Source organism: Littorina saxatilis, linkage group LG3 (genome assembly GCF_037325665.1).
Source record: "Littorina saxatilis isolate snail1 linkage group LG3, US_GU_Lsax_2.0, whole genome shotgun sequence".
NCBI classification, from domain to species: domain Eukaryota; kingdom Metazoa; phylum Mollusca; class Gastropoda; order Littorinimorpha; family Littorinidae; genus Littorina; species Littorina saxatilis.
The window spans coordinates 61,853,901-61,877,333 of record NC_090247.1 but is presented as its reverse complement, the minus strand read 5'-3'; the positions used below and the strand labels follow the sequence as shown (position 1 = coordinate 61,877,333).

The following is a 23,433-nucleotide window of genomic DNA, read 5'->3' as shown; positions in this document are numbered from 1 at the left end:
ACACACACACACACACACACACACACACACACACACACACACATCACACACACACAAACACATACATACGCACGCACGCACACACACACACACACACACACACACACACACACACACACACGTACACACACACACACACACATTTAAATGATGGTCTACAAGCGCTCTGATTGGTTTGTAAAGGTTGTGAAAGAGTGAATTCCCCCTCCTTTTTCTTGAGGCAAACTTTAACACACGCGTTCCTTGTCCACGCGTTTCAGACACATCCCTTGTCATTGACTGGCCTTCAATGTCACGGGGAAAAGTTTGACTCAATAAAAGCGAGAGTATTCAACCCATGGCAACCCATGCTAACCCGAGTGTGTGTGTGTGTGTGAGTGTGAATTATTAATAGTGGGGGGGGGGGGGAGGGGTGAAGAACTTTGATGTGACGATAATATGTAAAATATTGGATGGATGGGGACGACAACAGCAACAAAATAAACGCAGTGCTTGAAAGTGTCTCGAAACCCTTACAAAATATGCGCAAGTTAAAATATATTATCGCAATTTGTAGATGGATTCCCTGCAATTAGCCTACTGTGTAAATTCTAGAGAGCGTTAACATTATACTGCAATTTTAAGCTTCTAATGCTTTTGTGTGTGGGTTCTATCAGTTTATCAGATTCCTGTAGACTGCAGCAGAGTATAAAAAATATAGCAACATTACCCCCCCCCCCCCAAAAAAAAAAAGAAAAGGACAAACAATGAGATTGAGTTTAAAAAAAAAAGTAATTGTAACACGTAGGGATATCCTCTTTGAATATTTGTTTTAACAAGTAAGTACTGATCGAAACAAGACATCGCTCGGACTCACAAACACACACAGTCACACACAGACACATGCACACCATCCCGCACGCACACGCACACAAACACACAAACACACCGTCACACACACACACACACACACACACAAACACACACACACACACACACACACACACACACACACACACACACACACACACACACACACACACACAGTCAGAGGTGAAAACGAAATTGCTCAACTCACATCAGTTGCGATCGTACTTTCAAAGATAGACGTGTCATACACCCAGCTGTCACATGTTGACAGGCTGTCGCTGGTCCTGTATGACGTCATTTGTGACACGTCACTTTCGTTTCCGCTCACGGTACCATTCTCAGTGCCTTCAATGACGTCATGATAGTTTGCTACAATGACGTCATTCAGGGCTTCCGTAAAGACGTGGCATTTGTCCCAGCCATCCTTGGTTTTAGGAATCGAGTGATTCAACATCAAGGTGTGATTACCATCCTTGACGTAATAGCTGTCGCCATGGTAACCGGGAATCGCGCACCTGTCAGGCACATACAAAGAAGTATTATAAAAGATGCTAAAGTTCACTATAACCACAGGGAATCACGACGGCAAATCACCAACATAACACGATAGGCACATAGTTTTGTCATTAATAACAAATGCAGTAGGCTAATTCCGATGGTTTCCTTTTTTTAAAAAAATTTTTTTTAAAGGTAAATGACGTCTATATACTTAAGATGAAAATGTAACACGAGTGAGGATGACAATATAAGATGTTTGGTGGCTTGTTGACAGACCAGCTTTTTTTGTTGGTCCAAGGGGACCATATCGTCTTTTGTTTCATCTTTATTCACCAAGGCCGAAGGCCGCGGTTGATAAATATGAGACAAAAGGCGATATGCTCCCCGAGGACCAACAACAAAATGCTGGTCTGACGACAAGCCACCAAACATTGTTTTTGTCATCATTTTGGTTGTGCAACAAAATGCACAATAACCCACAGGGAGACGAATTTTTAGAATCCAACTCCGGGCCACAAAGCATCGTCACAGTAGCTCGAGATAACACGTCAACCTTGTATGTGACGTCAAACGTAGCTTGTTGACGCTTTTCGTCCAGTCTGAAAATGTACAGAGCTGCGATCATACGTGTGAGTTCAGTAAGTGTTGAGCATATTTCTTTTCTTTTTAAGTGTTTATGACTTTTTACGTTTACAGAGATAAGTTGCAAATTGACCATGAGTCGCCGCGGTAATTATCAACATCGATTGGGTCTTTGAGAGTGAATGCTTACAATCGTTGTCCTCGGAAACACAAGTCCAAAGCTGCGATGGTTCTACACATCAAACAATCAGCCTGATCGGCGTTTACTTTGACAATCCACGTTTCACCTGAAAGCTCAAACCCATTCACCACCTCGATTAATTGCATGGGGAACATGAGATTTATTTCCCAGGTGTTTGTGAATGAAAACTCGTGAAAATGATGACAATGTCAATGATTATACGTTATTCGTATTTAGGTCGAGGTGAACATTGACTGTCGAGATCTGTGTAAAATGTCATATTTTGGTCAAAAATAGTAATAACATTTATGTATCGATCGATTCTGGTTAGAATTCCTTTTAGTTTCTATGACTGAACGCACACAAACAGACACTATTTTGTAGTCTCAATTGGCCGCCTAAATATGAAGTTTTGTCGGCCTCTGACGTCACATGGCTCAAAGAAGGGAAATCCAGTGTCGATAAATGATTTTATCAATCTTTCTTTCTTTCTTTATTTGGTGTTTAACGTCGTTTTCAACCACGAAGGTTATATCGCGACGGGGAAAGGGGGGAGATGGGATAGAGCCACTTGTCAATTGTTTCTTGTTCACAAAAGCACTAATCAAAAATTTGCTCCAGGGGCTTGCAACGTAGTACTATGTATTACCTTACTGGGAGAATGCAAGTTTCCAGTACAAAGGACTTAACATTTCTTACGACGGGCGCTGTGGCGTGGTGGTAAGACGTCGGCCTCTTAATCGGAAGGTCGAGGGTTCGAATCCCGGCCGCGGCCGCCTGGTGGGTTAAGTGTGGAGATTTTTCTGATCTCCCAGGTCAACTTATGTGCAGACCTGCTAGTGGCTTATCCCCCTTCGTGTGTACACGCAAGCACAAGACCAAGTACGCACGGAAAAGATCCTGTAATCCATGTCAGAGTTCGGTGGGTTATAGAAACACGAAAATACCCAGCATGCTTCCTCCGAAAGCGGCGTATGGCTGCCTAAATGGCGGGGTAAAAACGGTCATACACGTAAATACGTGGGAGTTTCAGCCCACGAACGAAGAAGAAGAACATTTCTTACATACTGCTTGACTAAAATTTTTACAAAAATTAACTATACTCTATACAAGAAACACTTAACAAGGGTAACAAGGAACTTAGTCGATAAATATCGACAGGGGGCCGACAAATGGTTTAAATGGGAAATGTGTGTATATGGGTGTGGGTTTGAAACAAACAAACAAACCAACCCTTGTGAACCCCGGGCCGCAGGCCTTCGATGTAGTGATTGAAAAAAAAGGATGTTCTCAAATGGTTCAATTCTCATTTGGTCTGATTCTCAAATGGTACCGGTATACTCCCCCCCCCCCCCCCTGGCCGCAGGCCTAGGAGTAAAATTTTATAGACACTGACCTTCTTCCCAGGGGTCATTGACCCAGTTTTAGCTATGAGAGGTGGTTCGCCCAGAGGCTGTAGAGTATACTGGGGCGGTCTCTTTGATGTCTTGAGAGGAAACTTGGCCAGGGTAGTACATGCACCAGAACTGGTGGACACCAAGGACAAACATGAAATCGAAGCAGTTTGCTTTCAGAGAGAACGGTCGTCAGCAACTCAAACTTCTCTGTTTTCTTTTTTTTTTTAAATCTGACTTTCTTTGTGGCCCCCTGACTCCGCCCCCCTCCCTCTGTAAGGACCCCCCTCCACAAGGACCGATTTTTGTCAACATTTTAAAGGTCGCTAGAGAGGGGTTCCACTGTATGACCTAACCGCTGCTGGCAGACGGCCTCAATCTTCACGCGCAAAGACGAGATTAATAGGTGCTCGGTTTTGGTATTTTGAATTACATTACATTAAACCTTTGTTGGGTTTCATGGTCATGGCAACAGCCATAATAATATTACATGATGTATAATATCATATTTCAGCATATGTGAATTACATGTCATCATACTAAACTGTCATACATTTTTATTCCTACATTATTCTGATTGATCACAACCAAACCTACTATCATTGGACACATCCAAATGCAAGCGCCTGTTCTTGACAATTTCTCTCTGATCTAAATATAAAATCAGTGCAATTTCCTGGGTCGGGCTTTGCCACAGACACTCACGGTTTGGCCTGTAGGTAAAATGTACAATGTATTTTCTGATTTGTGCACAAAAGCTTTTTTTCTTTTTTCTTTTTTTTAACATAACAATGTTTAATGTCACTGTATGTTTAAAAGACCATGGTCATATTTGTAAAAAAAATGTTAAATTAGAAAATAAATAACATTTTGGTTCATGATTTTTCCTACACCTGTGCTAAAAATAAGAAATAAAAATGTCGGGTATATAAGTCACTCAAATACAGCTAGGTATGAATGGCTCGGTTTGAGTTTGTTGCAGTTGACCCTGCACAATGCGACAAATCATGTTTTTGTTGAACAATTTTGACGTCACCCCTCCCATAGGGTGACGTATTTCACAACTTCCTGTGTTACACAAACTCTGTGATGACCAATTTTGACGTCACCCCTCCCATAGGGTGACGGATTTCACAACTTTCTACAGATGAACAATTTTGACGTCACCCCTCCCATAGGGTGACGGATGTCACAACTTCCTGTGTACACAAACTGATGACGTATTTCACAACAAAATGGCGCTGCCCATGGTCAACCTCGAAACTATCCGTATAGAATGGGGGCGTCCTCGCCCCCATAAAAAGAGAAACAGAATCCGTTAGTCGCCTCTTACGACATGCTGGGGAGCATCGGGTAAATTCTTCCCCCTAACCCGCGGGTGGTATTTTATCAATCGATATGCCATATATTTGGGCGGTGTATTGGTTAATGCTGTTTATTTGGAGAGAAAAAAACCCACGTGAGTTTGACTGCAGTGGAGATGTTGTTCTCCACGTTTGTTAATTTGCTGCAAATGAGGCTGAAAATAACCGTACGAAGCTAAATGCACACTTACTGCGTCATACTATATGATATACGTCACTCAGGGAGCAATACCACACATAAAGATATGAAAGGCGTCATTGCTTGGTGACGTCAAACTGGTTGATGACTTATTCGCACTGATTTCTGACGTCATACGGATTGATGACGTTAAATGATTCATGACGTCACATACTCACCGATGAGGAGGGATGTTGAAGATGAAAATGACGCTGAGTGTCTCAAAGGCTACCAGAATGGCGGGAATTGCAGCAAAGAAGTACGTTCGCTTTTGGTAAGGACCGAACTCGCCGATCTGACGTAGGACATCGTCAAACTTCATGGTTTGGTCCTGGAAAAGATAAGGGGTAAGACATTATGGACAGAAAGTTACAGCATGGTTTCCCCGGTTTTTTCAAAGCTTTATACAAACTTTTTGCCATATATGGAAATTAAAAAGGACACGTTTGACTATGTAAGGAACATTAATTTCAGTCAAAAATTGAACTGAAGTATAGTCGTCCACTAAGAACCACTTTGGTTTTAAGGTCCGGGAAAGAAGACTCGCCCACTGAAAACGGCTTTGGTTTTAAGGTCTCGGAGAGTAGACTCGCCCACTGAGAACGGCTTTGGTTTTAAGGTCTCGGAGAGTAGACTCGCCCACTGAGAACGGCTTTGGTTTTAAGGTCTCGGAGAGTAGACTCGCCCACTAAGAACGGCTTTGGTTTTAAGGTCTCGGAGAGTAGACTCGCCCACTGAGAACGGCTTTGGTTTTAAGGTCTCGGAGAGTAGACTCGCCCACTGAGAACGGCTTTGGTTTTAAGGTCTCGGAGAGTAGACTCGCCCACTGAGAACGGCTTTGGTTTTAAGGTCTCGGAGAGTAGACTCGCCCACTGAGAACGGCTTTGGTTTTAAGGTCTCGGAGAGTAGACTCGCCCACTGAGAACGGCTTTGGTTTTAAGGTCTCGGAGAGTAGACTCGCCCACTGAGAACGGCTTTGGTTTTAAGGTCTCGGAGAGTAGACTCGCCCACTGAGAACGGCTTTGGTTTTAAGGTCTCGGAGAGTAGACTCGCCCACTGAGAACGGCTTTGGTTTTAAGGTCTCGGAGAGTAGACTCGCCCACTGAGAACGGCTTTGGTTTTAAGGTCTCGGAGAGTAGACTCGCCCACTGAGAACGGCTTTGGTTTTAAGGTCTCGGAGAGTAGACTCGCCCACTGAGAACGGCTTTTGGTTTTAAGGTCTCGGAGAGTAGACTCGCCCACTGAGAACGGCTTTGGTTTTAAGGTCTCGGAGAGTAGACTCGCCCACTGAGAACGGCTTTGGTTTTAAGGTCTCGGAGAGTAGACTCGCCCACTGAGAACGGCTTTGGGTTTAAGGTCTCGGAGAGTAGACTCGCCCACTGAGAACGGCTTTGGTTTTAAGGTCTCGGAGAGTAGACTCGCCCACTGAGAACGGCTTTGGTTTTAAGGTCTCGGAGAGTAGACTCGCCCACTGAGAACGGCTTTGGATTTAAGGTCTCGGAGAATAGACTCGCCCACTGAGAACGGCTTTGGTTTTAAGGTCTCGGAGAGTAGACTCGCCCACTGAGAACGGCTTTGGTTTTAAGGTCTCGGAGAGTAGACTCGCCCACTGAGAACGGCTTTGGTTTTAAGGTCTCGGAGAGTAGACTCGCCCACTGAGAACGGCTTTGGTTTTAAGGTCTCGGAGAGTAGACTCGCCCACTGAGAACGGCTTTGGTTTTAAGGTCTCGGAGAGTAGACTCGCCCACTGAGAACGGCTTTGGTTTTAAGGTCTCGGAGAGTAGACTCGCCCACTGAGAACGGCTTTGGTTTTAAGGTCTCGGAGAGTAGACTCGCCCACTGAGAACGGCTTTGGTTTTAAGGTCTCGGAGAGTAGACTCGCCCACTGAGAACGGCTTTGGTTTTAAGGTCTCGGAGAGTAGACTCGCCCACTGAGAACGGCTTTGGTTTTAAGGTCTCGGAGAGTAGACTCGCCCACTGAGAACGGCTTTGGTTTTAAGGTCTCGGAGAGTAGACTCGCCCACTGAGAACGGCTTTGGTTTTAAGGTCTCGGAGAGTAGACTCGCCCACTGAGAACGGCTTTTGGTTTTAAGGTCTCGGAGAGTAGACTCGCCCACTGAGAACGGCTTTGGTTTTAAGGTCTCGGAGAGTAGACTCGCCCACTGAGAACTGCTTTGGATTTAAGGTCTCGGAGAGTAGACTCGCCCACTGAGAACAGCTTTGGATTTAAGGTCTCGGAGAGTAGACTCGCCCACTGAGAACGGCTTTGGGTTTAAGGTCTCGGAGAGTAGACTCGCCCACTGAGAACGGCTTTGGTTTTAAGGTCTCGGAGAGTAGACTCGCCCACTGAGAACGGCTTTGGTTTTAAGGTCTCGGAGAGTAGACTCGCCCACTGAGAACGGCTTTGGTTTTAAGGTCTCGGAGAGTAGACTCGCCCACTGAGAACGGCTTTGGTTTTAAGAGATCGAAAGTAGACTCGCCCAATTAGAACCACGTTTGTTTTAAGGTCTCGGAGAGTAGACTCGCCCACTGAGAACGGCTTTGGTTTTAAGGTCTCGGAGAGTAGACTCGCCCACTGAGAACGGCTTTGGTTTTAAGGTCTCGGAGAGTAGACTCGCCCACTGAGAACTACTTTGGTTTTAAGAGATCGAAAGTAGACTCGCCCAATTAGAACCACGTTTGTTTTAAGGTCTCGGAGAGTAGACTCGTCTGCTAAGAACCACTTTGGTGTTAAAGCCCCATTTTAGAACCGAGTATTTTTGTTTGCTTGTTTGCTTGCTTAACGCCCAGCCGACCACGAAGGGCCATATCAGGGCGGAGAACCGAGTATGAAGATCTGAGTTGAAGCGTGATAAATGACCTCTAGATGCACAACTGACACCTACACCCACCATGCAAGTGTCTGGCAACAAATGTTCAGATAAGCCGGACGATGGTGGACTCTCCGATTACTAGACCGGAGAAAAGAAGGGGAGAAAACTGTTTAGATGATTAGATGCGGGGTCATTGTGATACAACGTATTTATCACACAAATGTATGATGATTTTTTGGGTGGTACTGCTTCGACAATGATTTGATTTGATTCTTGTTGCGTTTTGGGTCCAGCGGACCATATAGGCCAAATCAGGACCCCTGCTTCGACAATCTTTCTTTATTTTCAACCACGAAGGTTATATCGCGACGAGGGAAAGGGGGGAGATGGGATAGGGGAAAGGGGGGGGGGGGAGATGGGATAGAGCCACTTGTTAAGTGTTTCTTGTTCACAAAAGCACTAATCAAAAAATTGCTCCAGGGGCTTGCAACATAGTACAATATATGACCTTACTGGGAGAATGCAAGTTTCCAGTACAAAGGACTAAACATTTCTTACATACTGCTTGACTAAAATCTTTACAAACATTGACTATATTCTATACAAGAACCACTCAACAAGGGTAAAAGGAGAAACAGAATCCGTTAGTCGCCTCATACGACATGCGGGGTGCAGAGAAATAAGGATGTGGAAAAGAAGACTTTTGGTAAGTGAAATAAAGGTGATGGATCCAGTCAGGTAGAAATAAGACAAGAAGCTTCGACAATCCTGGATAACATTTCACATACATTTTGTAAACTAACATACTATGATACATGCATGTACACTTTCTATCCATTTGTCAAAACAATAAAAATGTATTATTTATCATATGAATGGCCAAACTATTCAACGACGACCACATTCAAAATCAAGGTGTTTTTGAGAAAATCATATCCGACCCCTCCCCCCAGATGAATATCATTGAAAAAAATGTTACTAAGATGAACTCCCGTTTTGTTTCCAGGGATGTCTGAAGGAACCTATGCACACAATTTGAAATTAATCTGACCGGGGATTTAAATACACTAGTATGTCCTCAATGTATGACTGTAGAGAGAGTTGAGCCAGCTCTAGAAAGGAAAAAAAACACACGTTCTCTGTGTTTTGTTTTTCGGTGAAATTTCAAACACATATGATTTGGCATTCCAAGGTATTACTACCCAATGGATTCACTCATCAGTGTTCAGCTTTTCAGTTACCTCGCTTTCAGAGAGAGAGAAAGAGAGAGAGAGGGGAGAGAGAGAGAGAGAGAGAGAGAGAGAGAGAGAGAGAGAGAGAGAGAGAGAGAGATATTGGATTGATTGGATTGTTTACTCATTTAGGCCATAGCCCCTTATGAGGGGGGTGAACATATATATACAATGACATAATGACATTTGCACACAAATCAAATGAAATCTATATATATAGACGACTTGTGTCACCCAGCATAGCCGGGTCCCCGGCGCAGCCGGGTATTCGGCTCGACTTTTTCCCGGCGCAGCCGTACCCGGCGAAGCGGGTATTCATCTAGTATATCATACACGAACTAAGACATTACATTTCAAATAAAATATATCGTAGGCCTACATGAACTAAGACATACAACACTACGTAGCCGAAATGCTTTGTACACATAAACTGAAAACGTTCGAACAATACCTTCATTCACAGATGCCATAAGCATAGAAAACTTGTGTAAACTTGGGTTTCTATAAAACTTAGCAGGAATAAACTGGCATAGCAAATCACCAAGTGCGGGGCAACAAAGCACAAAATGAAACTCATCTTCCTTACGTTCCCTGCACAATGGGCATAACAACATATCCGCATCGTATCTCTTATATCGATTAACGTGCACAAATAGTTCTGTTCTTCCACCTCGGAATCTTGCCATAATAATTTTCAAATGCCTATCCATGTTCAATAATAAATAAGGTTTTACTTCGTGCACAGTGCAAAATGTCCTATATAACGCAAATCTATCACTATTCTGAACATGAAAATTCCATTCCTGCCATCTACAATCAATCAATCTTTCTCTGAAATCTTTCAAAAAACGGTTCTCATCTTGCACTCCTTGATTCATCCATACAAACCCAAAACCATTCTGACATAATTTACAACGTACGCTAGACACCCAGTTTCTTTTACCTCTTTCATCCAGTTCACGCAACATTTTATAGGCTTTATGTGGCAATCTATTTACGTCCATTCTTAACAACTTCAACCAATATTTAACACAACGTATTGCAGCATTCACATAAATGGGATACCTAGTCATCTCGCCGTACACAAAATCGTTGGGTGTGCGTGATCCAACACCAAGAAATTTCTTTAGGGCAAATAAATGAACTTTTTCAGACTGTAATGCAGATTTCTCAAGACCCCACAGTTCAGCTCCATATATTGCAATTGGCAAAACCTGAGAATCAAATAATTTTAAATAAACTTTCAAATTATTATTACCAAGCTTGGACAAATTTTGTAATATACACAACAATGCGTTTTTCGCTTTGCTTGCAAGGTCACAACAAGTGGCGGTAAAACTGAGTTTTGTGGAGAACAATATTCCTAAATACTTATAAACATTAACCACTGGCATTATCTTTCCATCATACTTCCATTTCTCTCTTACACTCAAGTATCCACCCTTCCGAAAAACAACAATATTACTCTTATTCATATTTACTTTAAGGTGTAAATTTGATGCTGCATGTTGCAAATTATTCAACTGCGTCTGTATACCAACCACAGTCTCAGATAATAGAAGAACATCATCAGCCAATAATAAAATAAATAGCTCCATATAATCATTCAAAAACTGTGCACCATGTCTTCCTTTTTCAATAATTTCCAAAGCCAACTCGTTTATAAAGAGAGAAAACAAAAGAGGACTACAAACATCACCTTGTTTCACACCGTAGGTACACTTAATATAATCAGTCAAATGTACACCACATTTAACTCGGCATTTAACATTTTCATACATACTTTTAATGCAACGGAACAACTTTCCTTTTATGCCATTTTTCAACAAAATTGGCCACATCAGGTTACGATCGATAGAATCAAATGCTTTTTTCAAAATCTATAAATGCCACATAGAGTTTACGATTAAAGGAAAACTGCTTCTGTACAAACGCCAACAATGTAAACATATGATCGACAGTTGGAATAATTCTGTTTAAACCCAGCTTGATATTCTCCGGTAAGAGAGAGAGAGAGAGAGAGAGAGAGAGAGAGAGAGAGAGAGAGAGAGAGAGAGAGAGAGAGAGAGAGAGAGAGAGAGAGAGAGAGAGAGAGAACAAGAACAAGAACAAGAACAATTCTTTATTTTACGAGGGTAATAGAGTAAGCAGTGATCTGCTTTTTTACATCTGGCCCTCGCCCTAAAGAGGGACTAGTCTAAAATTGCTAAAGAATAAGCAAGTAAAGAAAACAAACTACTGCTACATGATTATAATAGAAATGAAAGTAAGAACATATCATCAATTTACATACAATACATTGCTTAAATGAAAAATGTAAGTTCATTTGACATGAGTTAAGAATTATAGAGTAGATTGCACTGACGCAACAACGTTGTAAGTGCCATGCCCATTGACATACACTGCATTCGAAAGAATCAGTGTATATAAAAATAATAATACATTGTTAAAAAGCACCGGTTGTTCGTTTTAACAACCATTCTAGCGACAACAGATGTTTATTTAGACTTCATGAGATAAGACGTATATCTGGTCTTAAAAACGTTTGTGCTGCTAGTTTGCCGTAGGATTGTCGGAAGAGTGTTCCAGAGACTGCTACCTGAATAGACTAAACTAGATTTGAATAGGTCAATCCTAGGCAGAGGCATGTTCAGTCTCATCAATTGGCGTGAAGTTTTTAACGTGAATTTGGAAAATATGGTTTGAGGTACACATCCATGAATAATTTTATGCATAAGGGTACCTTTATTATAACTTAGCCTTGCCTTCAGAGGAAGAATGCCTAAGTTCATGTAGTCTAACTCAGATAGGGTTGTTTTCTTTAATAAGACTACTTTAAGCGCTCGCTTATGTAATCTAATTAGTGGTTTGAATGAATTTTCACTTGCCGAGTCCCACAAGGTAGACGCGTAGTCAATAACAGACTGAATATGAGCATTAAAGAATAATTTCCTGGCTTCCAAATTCAGAAAGTGCTTGATTCTAGATAATAGATAGACCTTCTTGGACACTTGTTTAGACAATTGTTCGATGTGGTGTGACCAAGACAGGTTGTTATCAATGGTCACTCCCAAAACTTTATGATGGTCGACTTTTTCAACAAGTTTATTATTAACCGTTAGATCGTGAAATATTGAGGTTATGTTCTGGCGTTTTTGCCTAGTTGTTATTATCATGCTTTTTGTTTTTTGGGGGTTAAGGGACATGTGATTTAGCTCAGTCCATTCACTCAACTGGTTTAAACTTTCTTGCAGTGTTTCTGATAAACGACTTAAATTTGTGTTACTAGAATGTATGGTTGTGTCATCTGCAAAAAGTTCACATAAATTCTCAATGTGAAGGGGAAGGTCATTTATGTATATAGAGAAGAGGAGAGGGCCTAAAACTGACCCTTGTGGTACGCCATATCGTACATCCTGAGAGAGAGAGAGAGAGACTGAGAGAGATGCGCACGCACGCACGCACGCGCACACAACAAAACACACACACACACACACATACACACATACCCACACACACATCATTATATCAATTTTGAGACCCACCCGTAGCCGTTGCACTGACGGTAACAAAAAAATACAACAAAAGAAAAGAAAACAAAGCAACAGAAATCAAAAGAAAAGAAAAGAAAAGAAAACAAAACAAAACAGAGAAGAAAGGATACTTACAGAGATATAATCTACTGCTTCTAAAATGTTTGAATTTTCAAAATTCGCATTACTTGCGTCTCGTTTTTATCGCAGACGATTGCAAGTATTGCCAGACAGCTGTCAGTGATGACTATGTATTTACGATTATAATGCCATTATTTGTGAATGCTCCGGATAGTATTGAAACAGTGAGTATTTAGCGTGTGATCTAGTACAGCAACATAGCTACTGCGCGGCCTCACAATGCTTGCGCTTCCAATTGACGATTTTTGGAAATAATTCCGTCGGGTTTGCATGAGTTGTGAACAAATGAATACCAAAGCTGGTTTTTCCTCTGACAAATAATTTAACACAAGCAGCTCCTGTCCACATGTTTTTGACACAAACCTTGCTAGGGATTGGCCCCTCCAATGTTTGTCGGAGTAAAACGCAAGGGCATTCACTCTTTCACAACCCATTCAAACTCAACCGAGTTACGAGTTACTCGTATTTTCCGAATTCTTCTATTTGCACTGATGGAAGAAAAATGGTACTTACATGCGAGCATTTTCACCAATAGTTTGATCACGTCACACTCACTCACTTTCATCAAAATGATTGTGTTTCACTTTAAACGGGAAAAAATAGTTACTGAAATATAATTTGCTGCTGAAAAGTTTCAATTCTGCTATGAACCTTAACAAGTTAAAGGCACATTCCGCGTCTCCAATAAACAGTTTGGTTCACCCTCTCAGATCTGGCAAGGTTTTTACATGGGGTAAGACCACCCCTTCCACTTGGTCACATACACACATTCTACTGTCTGGGTGCTCTCTCTGTGTGCATTCGGGATTTTGTATGAATTCATTTTGTTCAGACCGCTAGTGGCTTTATAAGTCGTTATATACAGTTCATAACTTAAGAAGTGAAGCTATTCAGCAGCAAACTACATTACTATGATTTACTAACATTTTCCCCGCGTCCTTACCAGTAGTGAGGGGACAACATGTTTGTGTTAACACAGGAAGGAGTATTAAACAATGGCGACTGCACGTGAGAGGGAACAATAAAGAGACCAAAAAGCAATGTACTCACGTTAAAATGACGAACACGGAACGAATAACAGCGACGTGTTTTGTCAAGGAAGTGACTCTGTTGGTTCGATCTTTGCTCAAAAACCACTCTGTGCTTTCAGAAAAGACCGCAGCGTTCGCGACCTCTTGGTGAGATCCCGTCTTCGCAGTCCCACCAACCCCACAGCCCCTGGGACATTTCTTGTTCTAAACGAAATTGCAAATCTTGTCCCTTCCTCCACTCTGACACCTGCCTCCAAGGCCCTCGTGGCTCCTTCACGGTCAAGAGAACGTTTGACTGTCAAAGTCACAACGTTGTCTATGCGATCGTCTGCCTCTCTTGTCGCCAGATTTATATCGGAGAAACCGCGCGCACCCTCGAGGTGCGTTTCTCCGAGCATCTGGCCGACATCCGTCATTCCCGCAATAGGCCAGTATTCCTTCATTTCACCGCCGTTAATCACTATCACTCACTTGATCATGTCAGAGTCATGGCTCTGTGGCAAGTACGTGGCGACTCCTTCGAGCGCAAACTCAGGGAGTCCCACATCATATCATCCCTCGGCACTACCTGCCCCGATGGAATTAACATCCGCCGTTAATTCATTCATCTAAACCTTCCCCCAGCCATATGTTCCACCTTGTGTGTATGTGTGTGTGTGTGTGTGCGTGTGCGCGTGTGTGTGTGTGTGTGTGTGTGTGTGTGTGTCCGCACGGGTACGTGAGTTTTCTCTTTCGTTCCCATTCATCCCCCCCCCCCACATTTTGTTTGGTCTACAGGCCTCAAAACTGCCACTTTTCAACTAACTTTTTCTTGCCTGTGTTATTGTTGGCTTCCCCTCGAGTAGCTTCCCTTGCTTCTCTGTCTTTGTCATTTGTTGGTTTGTGCAGTGCAGTTGTTTTGTCAGTTATTCTCCTCTTTATCTGTTCTATCGTCTTTCTTCTTCTGTTTTGTGTGTGTATTTTTGTGTTTTTGTGCCTGAAGAAGACCCTTAGGTCGAAACGTCTCTGTTATTCGTTCCGTGTTCGTCATTTTAACGTGAGTACATTGCTGTTTGGTCTCTTTACAGGAAGGAGTGTGTCTTTAATCTATTTTTTGTTGGTGTTTTAATTGCCCCCCCCCCCCCCTTCACAAAAAAAACACCCAACAATCATTCATGTAACCCTAGGGGTTTCTGAAATAAATGTTGCCTTGCCTTGCCTTGCCTTGTCTTGTCTTGCCTTGCCTTGCCTTGTCTAATCGTATGTAAACATTCCCTATTCGAAATGGTCAGCAAGAAGCGGGACAACTTTGTACGAAGATAGATGAGATTTCTTTTTAAGGTCGGCACAGCAGGGTGATAAACAACTTGCTTGGAATAACAGAGAAGAAACCATTTGGGAGACGTTTTCTGGCGAGTTGAGGAGTTCAAGGTACATTCGCTGGGCTGTAAGTAAGACGCTCCCGCGATCATTTGCTCGAAAACACCCCGTAACGAGATTATCGTGTACACGATTAGACACCAATATCTTTTTTTGTAGTTGAAAAAATCCAGACTGCGTTGGATTAGTTTTCCCCAACTTTGCCCCTCCTACCAATCCTCCCCCCCCTCTCTCTCTCTCTCTCTCTCTCTCTCTCTCTCTCTCTCTCTCTCACACACTCTCTCTCTCTCCCCTTCTCAGTTTCTCTCTCTCTCTCCCACCCGCTCTCTCTCTCTCCTCAGTTTCTCTCTCTCTCCTCAGTTTCTCTCTCTCTCTCCCACCCTCTCTCTCTCCTCAGTTTCTCTCTCTCTCCCACCCGCTCTCTCTCTCTCTCTCTTTCTCTCTCTCTCTCACTCTGTCTGTCTGTCTGTCTCTGTCTGTCTGTCTCTGTCTCTCTCTCTTTCTCCTTCTCAGTTTCTCTCTCTCCCACCTGCTCTCTCTCTCTCTCTCTCTCTCTCTCTCTCTCTCTCTCTCTCTCTCTCTCTCTCTCTCTTAAAATGTTTTTCCACGCACGCTGTCTATCTCACATTTGTTATGCATTGCCTGTTTGGTGCAGTAAAAAACAAGTCGCGTAAGGCGAAAATACAATATTTAGTCAAGTAGCTGTCGAACTCACAGAATGAAACTGAACGCAATGCAACGCAGCAAGACCGTATACTCGTGGTCCACCGCTCACAGCATTGGCAGTGAAATTGACAAGAAGAGCGGGGTAGTGGTTACGCTATGCTGCATAGCACGCTTTTCTGTACCTCTGTTCGTTTTAACTTTCTGAGCGTGTTTTTAATCCAAACATATCATATCTATATATTTTTGGAATCAGGAACCGACAAGGAATAAGATGAAAGTGTTTTTAAATTGATTTCGAAAAAAAAATTTGATAATAATTTTTATATATTTAATTTTCAGAGCTTGTTTTTAATCCGAATATAACATATTTATATGTTTTTGGAATCAGCAAATGATGGAAAATAAGATAAACGTAAATTTGGATCGTTTTATAAATTTTTATTTTTTTTTACAATTTTCAGATTTTTAATGACCAAAGTCATTAATTAATTTTTAAGCCACCAAGCTGAAATGCAATACCGAACCCCGGGCTTCGTCGAAGAGTACTTGACCAAAATTTCAACCAATTTGGTTGAAAAATGAGGGCGTGACAGTGCCGCCTCAACTTTCACGAAAAGCCGGATATGACGTCATCAAAGACATTTATCAAAAAAATGAAAAAAACGTTCGGGGATTTCATACCCAGGAACTCTCATGTCAAATTTCATAAAGATCGGTCCAGTAGTTTAGTCTGAATCGCTCTACACACACACACACAGACACACAGACACACACACAGACACACGCACATACACCACGACCCTCGTTTCGATTCCCCCTCGATGTTAAAATATTTAGTCAAAACTTGACTAAATATAAAAAGAGTAAATTCTAAGGTCTAAAATTGCCTATATTGGACATGAATTGGTTTATACGATTCGAGTTTTACGCCCTCACAGCTTTTTGATGTTAGGTGGTATCAGCCATCTGCACTTATGGTAGAATGACCAAGATCTTTAACGTGCCATTGTGGTGACACGCGTACGGGGGTGGGAGATGGATACCGTCTCTGGGTCTGCACATAAAGTTGACCCGTGTCCGTCCCGTGCCAGTGATGTTCATATAAAGAAAATAAACACACTTCCCAAGAGAGGTGTAAAGTTATTAAACCGAGAACCCAACAAGGAACTTAGTCGATAAATATCGATAGGGGGCCGACTAATGGTTTAAATGTGAAATGTGTGTATAATAATGGGTGTGGGTCTGAAATGAAGTTAGGTAGTAGTTAACATTTGTTTTGAATAATTATTGGTATTTTGACAATGTGGGTAGCATGGAAATGTAAGCATTTGAATGTAAGTCTTAGGTACCATTGTACCCAGGAAGAGAGACCAGAGATAGGAGTAGGTTGCAATAGTTTGTGTGGTCTTTGAGTTTTGTTTTTGGAAAGATATTGTTAAAGAAAAAGAAGACAATTACAGTAATGCAATATTTATTGTGAAAACCAACGATTGTACAAAGAACATGTGAAGCAACATTATGTCTATGATGATGTGAAGAAAATTAGTTATGATTTATACTATTATTATTTACACTTGAGACTGACAGTGTTGTGACGAGCGTTGGCTAATGGTAACGAGTACATATGTGTGTAGTTGTGGTGTGTGTGTGTGTTTGCGCGTTGGTTTGGATTATGGGTGTAATTTGTAAAACAGATGTGACAGTAATAATGGAGTTCACATCAGTGAGGTTAGTTTGAAATGGAACACACGCACGTTTTTGAAAAAAACAATATGAAATTTTGAACCTCAACCATGAGATCTTTATTAAATAATAAACTGAACATCAGCAAAACATCAAAGCAATTATTAATAAGGTTTGAAAAGCTTGACTTACTATGTTAAATAGTGGATTGAAGGCTGAAAACGTCATTTACAAATTACATCTGAGATAGGGAGGGCGGGTGGGGGAAGTGCTGAAAGTGTGGATGAGAATTTAAAAAAAAATGCTGAGTGACAACAGGGAGGTTAAAGGCTGCCCTTTTCGTAGCGTTCATTAATTAATTCCTATTGTTTACATGTGCCAATAATGTTATAAAACTGTACCCAAGGGGACATAATAACGATTGGCTGTAGCTTTCGAACACAGAAAAAATTATTTCAGTATTGCAAAGTGGTTTTGATAGTGTCGAATGTAAACAGAACAGTCTCAAAGTGAAAGTGGATGTTTTCCGGAAATTGCGAAGTTAACAAGAATACCGGCAGAAAAGCGCGCTTTCCTGCTTAGCACAATACCCTACCGCACTAATCTGGCGTGTCAATATCACTACGTTTTGGACGTGGAAGGTGAGCGATTTCCTTCCGCCCTCAGCTAATTCAAGAAATCACCCCCCCCCCTCCTAGGTACACGTGCACTCAAGTTAACCTCTGCTTTGACCTGTGTGCCAAGAGTCAGATGAGAGAGAGAGAAAGCGAGAGCGAGAGAGAGAGAGAGAGAGAGAGAGAGACACACACACACACATAGACAGAGACAGACATAGAAAGACAGAAGCGGAGAGACTCAGAGGGAGACACAGACAAAGACATACATACAGAGAGAGAGAGAGAGAGAGAGAGAGAGAGAGAGAGAGAGAGAGAGAGAGAGAGAGAGAGAGAGAGAGAGAGAGAGAGAGAGAGAGAGAGAGACATGTAACTGATCTCGTGAGAACGGTTGAGGCCTTGCAAGGTTTTGATGGCAACAATAATTATTGTAGTTTTCTAAGACTTTATTTCTGTTTGATTTGTAATATGTTGGGAAGACATATTTATCAATTGATCAACAAAATAAAACATAATACAAAACGACACAACATTGTTAAAATCATTATTGGCCAACGTTGAACGTTTACGAAGGCCTCAATCTTCCCGCGCCGTAGACCAGATTAATAGGTGCTTGATTTTGGTATTTTGATTTACATAACATTAAACCTTTCTTGGGGTTCATGGTCATGGCAACAGCCATATTAATATCATATGATGTATGATTTTATATTTCAGCATATGTGAATTACATATGTCATCATACCAAGCTGTCATACATTTTTTTTCCTACATTATTCTGATTGATCACAACCAAACCTACTATCATTGGACACATCCAAATGCAAGCGCCTGTTTTTGACAACTTGCCATATATTTTTAGATCAGTGCAACTTGCTTGGATCTCTTGTTGGGCCTGTAGGTAAAATGTACAATGTATTTTCTGATTTGTGCACAAAAGCTTTCTTTTTCTTCTTTTTTTTAACATAACAATGTTTAATGTCACTGTATGTTTGAAAGACCAAGGTCAAATTTGTAAAACAAATGTTAAATTAGAAAATAAATAACATTTTGGTTCATGATTTTTCCTACACCTGTGCTGAAAATAAGACATAAAAATGTTGGTATATAAGTCACTCAAATGCAGAGTAGTATGAATGGTTTGAGTTTGTTGCGGTTAACCCTGCACAGTTCGGCCTATGATGTTTTTGTTGAACAATTTTGCCGTCACTCCTCCCATAGAGTGACGTATTTCACAACTTCCTGTGTTACACAAACTCAGTGATGACCAATTTTGCCTTCACCCCTCCCATAGGGTGACGGATTTCACAACTTTCTACTGATGAACAATGTTGCCTTCACCCCTCCCAAAGGGTGACGGATGTCACAACTTCCTGTGTACACAAACTGATGACGTATTTCACAACAAAATGGCGCTGCCCATGGTCAACCTCGAAACTATCCGTATAGAATGGGGGCCTCCTGGCCCCCAACATAAGACCACTCAAGACAAATACACTCAACTAAACATACTTACTCTACAAAAAAAGTTTTTTTTTAAATGCTAGTGTTTTTGTTTTCAAAATGTACAACCACGAAACACCTTCATACATCCAAGACCTGTTCGAGCGTCCTCCTGGTAGAGCCAGGCTTTTGAACTACACGCTATCGCTCCCACGCATTGATTTATATAAATCCAGTTTATCTTACTGGGGATCGCTTGTGAGGAATTCACTTCCAATATACTGTAAAACCTGTCAAACACTTTCGTCTTTCAAAGAAAATGTTCGAAAATATCTTAGTCAATCATAATCCTCTCCCTACACTTGACAATCAGAACTATTACTGCATCACATCTTAATCATCATTTTATTAATCCATGAAACTCGTTATTATAACTAGTGTTTTTGTTAGTTTTAACCTGATTGCAAATTCTGAGTTAAATATTAATTCTTTTGGCTGTTTAAAACGTGTTATATATAGAGGTTACAACACGAGTGGTTTTTTTATATGGCTTGTATTTCAGTCAACACCCAGTGGACGAATATCAAGGGACTCACGAGCCTCTGGCGAGTGAGTCCCTTTGATATTCCCGCTGGGTCTTGACTGAAATACAAGTCATATAAAAAATCACGAGTGTTGTAACCTGTATATCCCATGAATATCTAAAAGACAAAGTGTGACGGAAACATCAAGCTTTAGTTGTCTGTTCAGATGAGGCACCTCTGCACATACCTTATTCTAACGGCACGTCTGTTGATCTATGTCAAGTCGGTGCATAATGGTGGCTTGGTTGTCCCCGTCAGTTGAAAGCCTCTTACACGGATTTGACTGAATACATAGTGGTTACACACGCATCTCCTGAGATCTTAGACACCTTCATCGTCTATAGGGCCTATTGCACCGCAGAAGAGCTAGAAATACTCGCAAAATGCATTAACCAGCTTCTTCTTTTCTTTCTTTGGTGTTTAACGTCGTTTTCAACCACGAAGGTTATATCGCGACGGGGAAAGGGGGGAGATGGGATAGAGCCACTTGTCAATTGTTTCTTGTTCACAAAAGCACTAATCAAAAATTTGCTCCAGGGGCTTGCAACGTAGTACAATATATTACCTTACTGGGAGAATGCAAGTTTCCAGTACAAATGACTTAACATTTCTTACATACTGCTTGACTAAAATCTTTACAAAAATTGACTATATTCTATTTTGTTTGTTTGTTTGCTTAACGCCCAGCCGACCACGAAAGGCCATATCAGGGCGGTGCTGCTTTGACATATAACGTGCGCCACACACAAGACAGAAGTCGCAGCACAGGCTTCATGTCTCACCCAGTCACATTATTCTGACACCGGACCAACCAGTCCTAGCACTAACCCCATAATGCCAGACGCCAGGCGGAGACTAAATTCTATACAAGAAACACTTAACAAGGGTAAAAAGAGAAACAGAATCCGTTAGTCGCCTCTTACGACATGCTGGGGAGCATCAGGTAAATTATTCCCCCTAACCCGCGGGGGGAGTTTGAATATCTATGGACAACGACAATATTCTACACTTCTTTAACAAGCTAAACATTGCTCGAGAGGCCTTATCATATAACAACTTTTGTGATTTATTAAACTTATTATTATAATTAAAAAATAGACCCAAATATTGAAAACCAAAGACGACCTCAACTAATTCATCTTTGTATTTAAATAATGGCAATTTTCGTATTTTACCTCTTGAAAAAACAACTATTTTCGTTGTTTTGGCGTTCACCCGCAAACTCCACAGATCGCAGTATTCGGACAACACATTAAGCGAGTCTTGTAATGCTTCTGGGGATTCTGCTAAAATGGTTGTATCATCTGCATATACTAAAATAAACATTGTAAACATCAGCTCAGCATCATCCGGCTGTAAGTCCAACATAGTAACCTCTCTTTCAATAGTAGGGAGGTGTTCAGTTTTATTAAACATATACGCTTGTAAATCATTTAAATACACAGCAAACAATGCAGGAGACAAGTTTTCCCCTTGATGTACACCGGTAAAACATTGAAAGAAATCTAACTTTTGGTTACCTACCAAAACACATGACTTGGCCTTACTATACAAATTTTAAATAATATTTAGCATTCGCCCATTTATACCAGCGTCAAACATCTTCTTCCATAGAAAAGCTCTTTTCACATAATCAAATGCTTTTTCATAATCAATAAAAAAGACAATTTATAACCTGGGACCGATTGTAAAAAAAATGCATCCGGTAACGGCTGTGCGCAATTCCTTTTCAAACACTATTTGACCCGGAGCATCGAGGATGATTTATGGCAAAACAAATTAACATACGTCATGTCAGGTTTAAGTCATGCATCAGTGCCTGCGGCCTCTTATTTCTTAGGTCGCGTTATATCATGTCCTGTTGTTACTGCGCCATGCGTCTCTTCATGCACACTCCAAAACTGTGCAAACATCAAACTCGTGACATTGCGTCATTAGATGTACTCACGCGCACATTGTATTACACACGCACTGAGGTTATCACGCGAGCATTTACACACACAAAGACAGAAGCACATAAAGACACGCGGCGCACGCGTCCCCTGCATGCATGCACGCACCCCCCCCCTCCCACACTACCACCACCCACCCACGGGAACAATCAAACTCATTTATCGACCCATTAAGCCGTTGTACGGCATCGAAAAAGCTCAAAAACGAAGGGAAAAATAAAATCCCAGAGAATTCAAGATACTTACAACAAGAAAGTATTATCATGACAACTGCAAGTAACACTCTCAGCACCTCTTCCAAGCGCGACCGAGACACACAACTATATGATCCTGTGTCAGCGTATCTGCCTTCGTTCTTTCCTCTTTCCTGTTTGCATTGCATGCTACTAAGGTGATTTAGGCGTGAGGCTTTATTGCATTTGTTTCAGTGCAAACCGGGCCAATATCTATATTCGTCCTTGTGAGGTAACATCCCTCGAACATCAAACTTTTACTACAGGCACCTGAACAATAATTAAAAAAGCGCGATCCGGCATTCCTCAAGTTCTGTCTCTTTCACTGATGACCTATTCAAAAATCAATAGACGCAAAAAGCGTTCGCACATACTGTCGCAAACACACGCGCACGCACGCACGCACGCACGCACGTATGCCCGCACGCACGCCTGCACGCATGTACGCACAACGACACACACACGCATACACATACACACACACACACACACACACACACACACACACACACACACATACACACACAGAAGATAACATACTTACAGTTACAGCAAGAAATGACGACAACTGTCAGTTGTGCTCTCAGTTCTACATGAACATCCACACGAGACCGAGGTTACTTTGATTCTGTGTCAACCCAAACGTGTCGTACACAGGAATGTTGCTTGGCGTTCGTTCGTTTGCACGGCTGAGTTAATTTACGCGCGACGTCCTATCACATTTGTGACCCTCCACCACGAAATGAGTCGCATGTCACCTCGCGCGGTTCTGTGTAACAGTGTGAGGGTCACCTTAGTCACAGGCTTATAACTCAAACAGTTTTCGCTCTTTTCTAAAACGGTTTTTACCACTGCATAGAGCACAACAAACTCTTTAAGAAAATGTAAAAATATGAAAATCATGCAAAGGTGACATGCGACTCATTCCGTGGTGGAGGGTCACATTTTTTCCTGGTTGACTGCACTGGTCTAGTCGGTTTTGGTCCATGGATACTGTCCACCGCGCCATGCACCTCCGGGACAAGCTGTGTCTGGCCTGTCTGAAAACACCTCATCGTGAGGGGTTTTGCAGCCAGCGCAGTGAAGATAAAGAGGGAAAAATT

At 41.7% G+C, this 23,433-nt stretch overlaps 1 protein-coding gene across 1 annotated transcript in view; it reads right to left on the bottom strand.

Moving 5' to 3' along the window:
• Window positions 1–22,450, bottom strand: part of LOC138962865 (organic cation transporter protein-like) — a 40,886-nt gene extending 18,436 nt beyond the window's left edge. The window contains exons 1-3 of the mRNA XM_070334831.1: window positions 22,344–22,450; window positions 5,226–5,377; window positions 1,058–1,364 (exon numbers count right to left, since the gene is read on the bottom strand). Coding sequence (XP_070190932.1) covers window positions 1,058–1,364; window positions 5,226–5,368 — 450 coding nt within the window. The 5' untranslated portion in view covers window positions 5,369–5,377; window positions 22,344–22,450. The remainder of the gene's footprint in view (window positions 1–1,057; window positions 1,365–5,225; window positions 5,378–22,343) is intronic.
• Window positions 22,451–23,433: the final 983 nt, after the last annotated feature.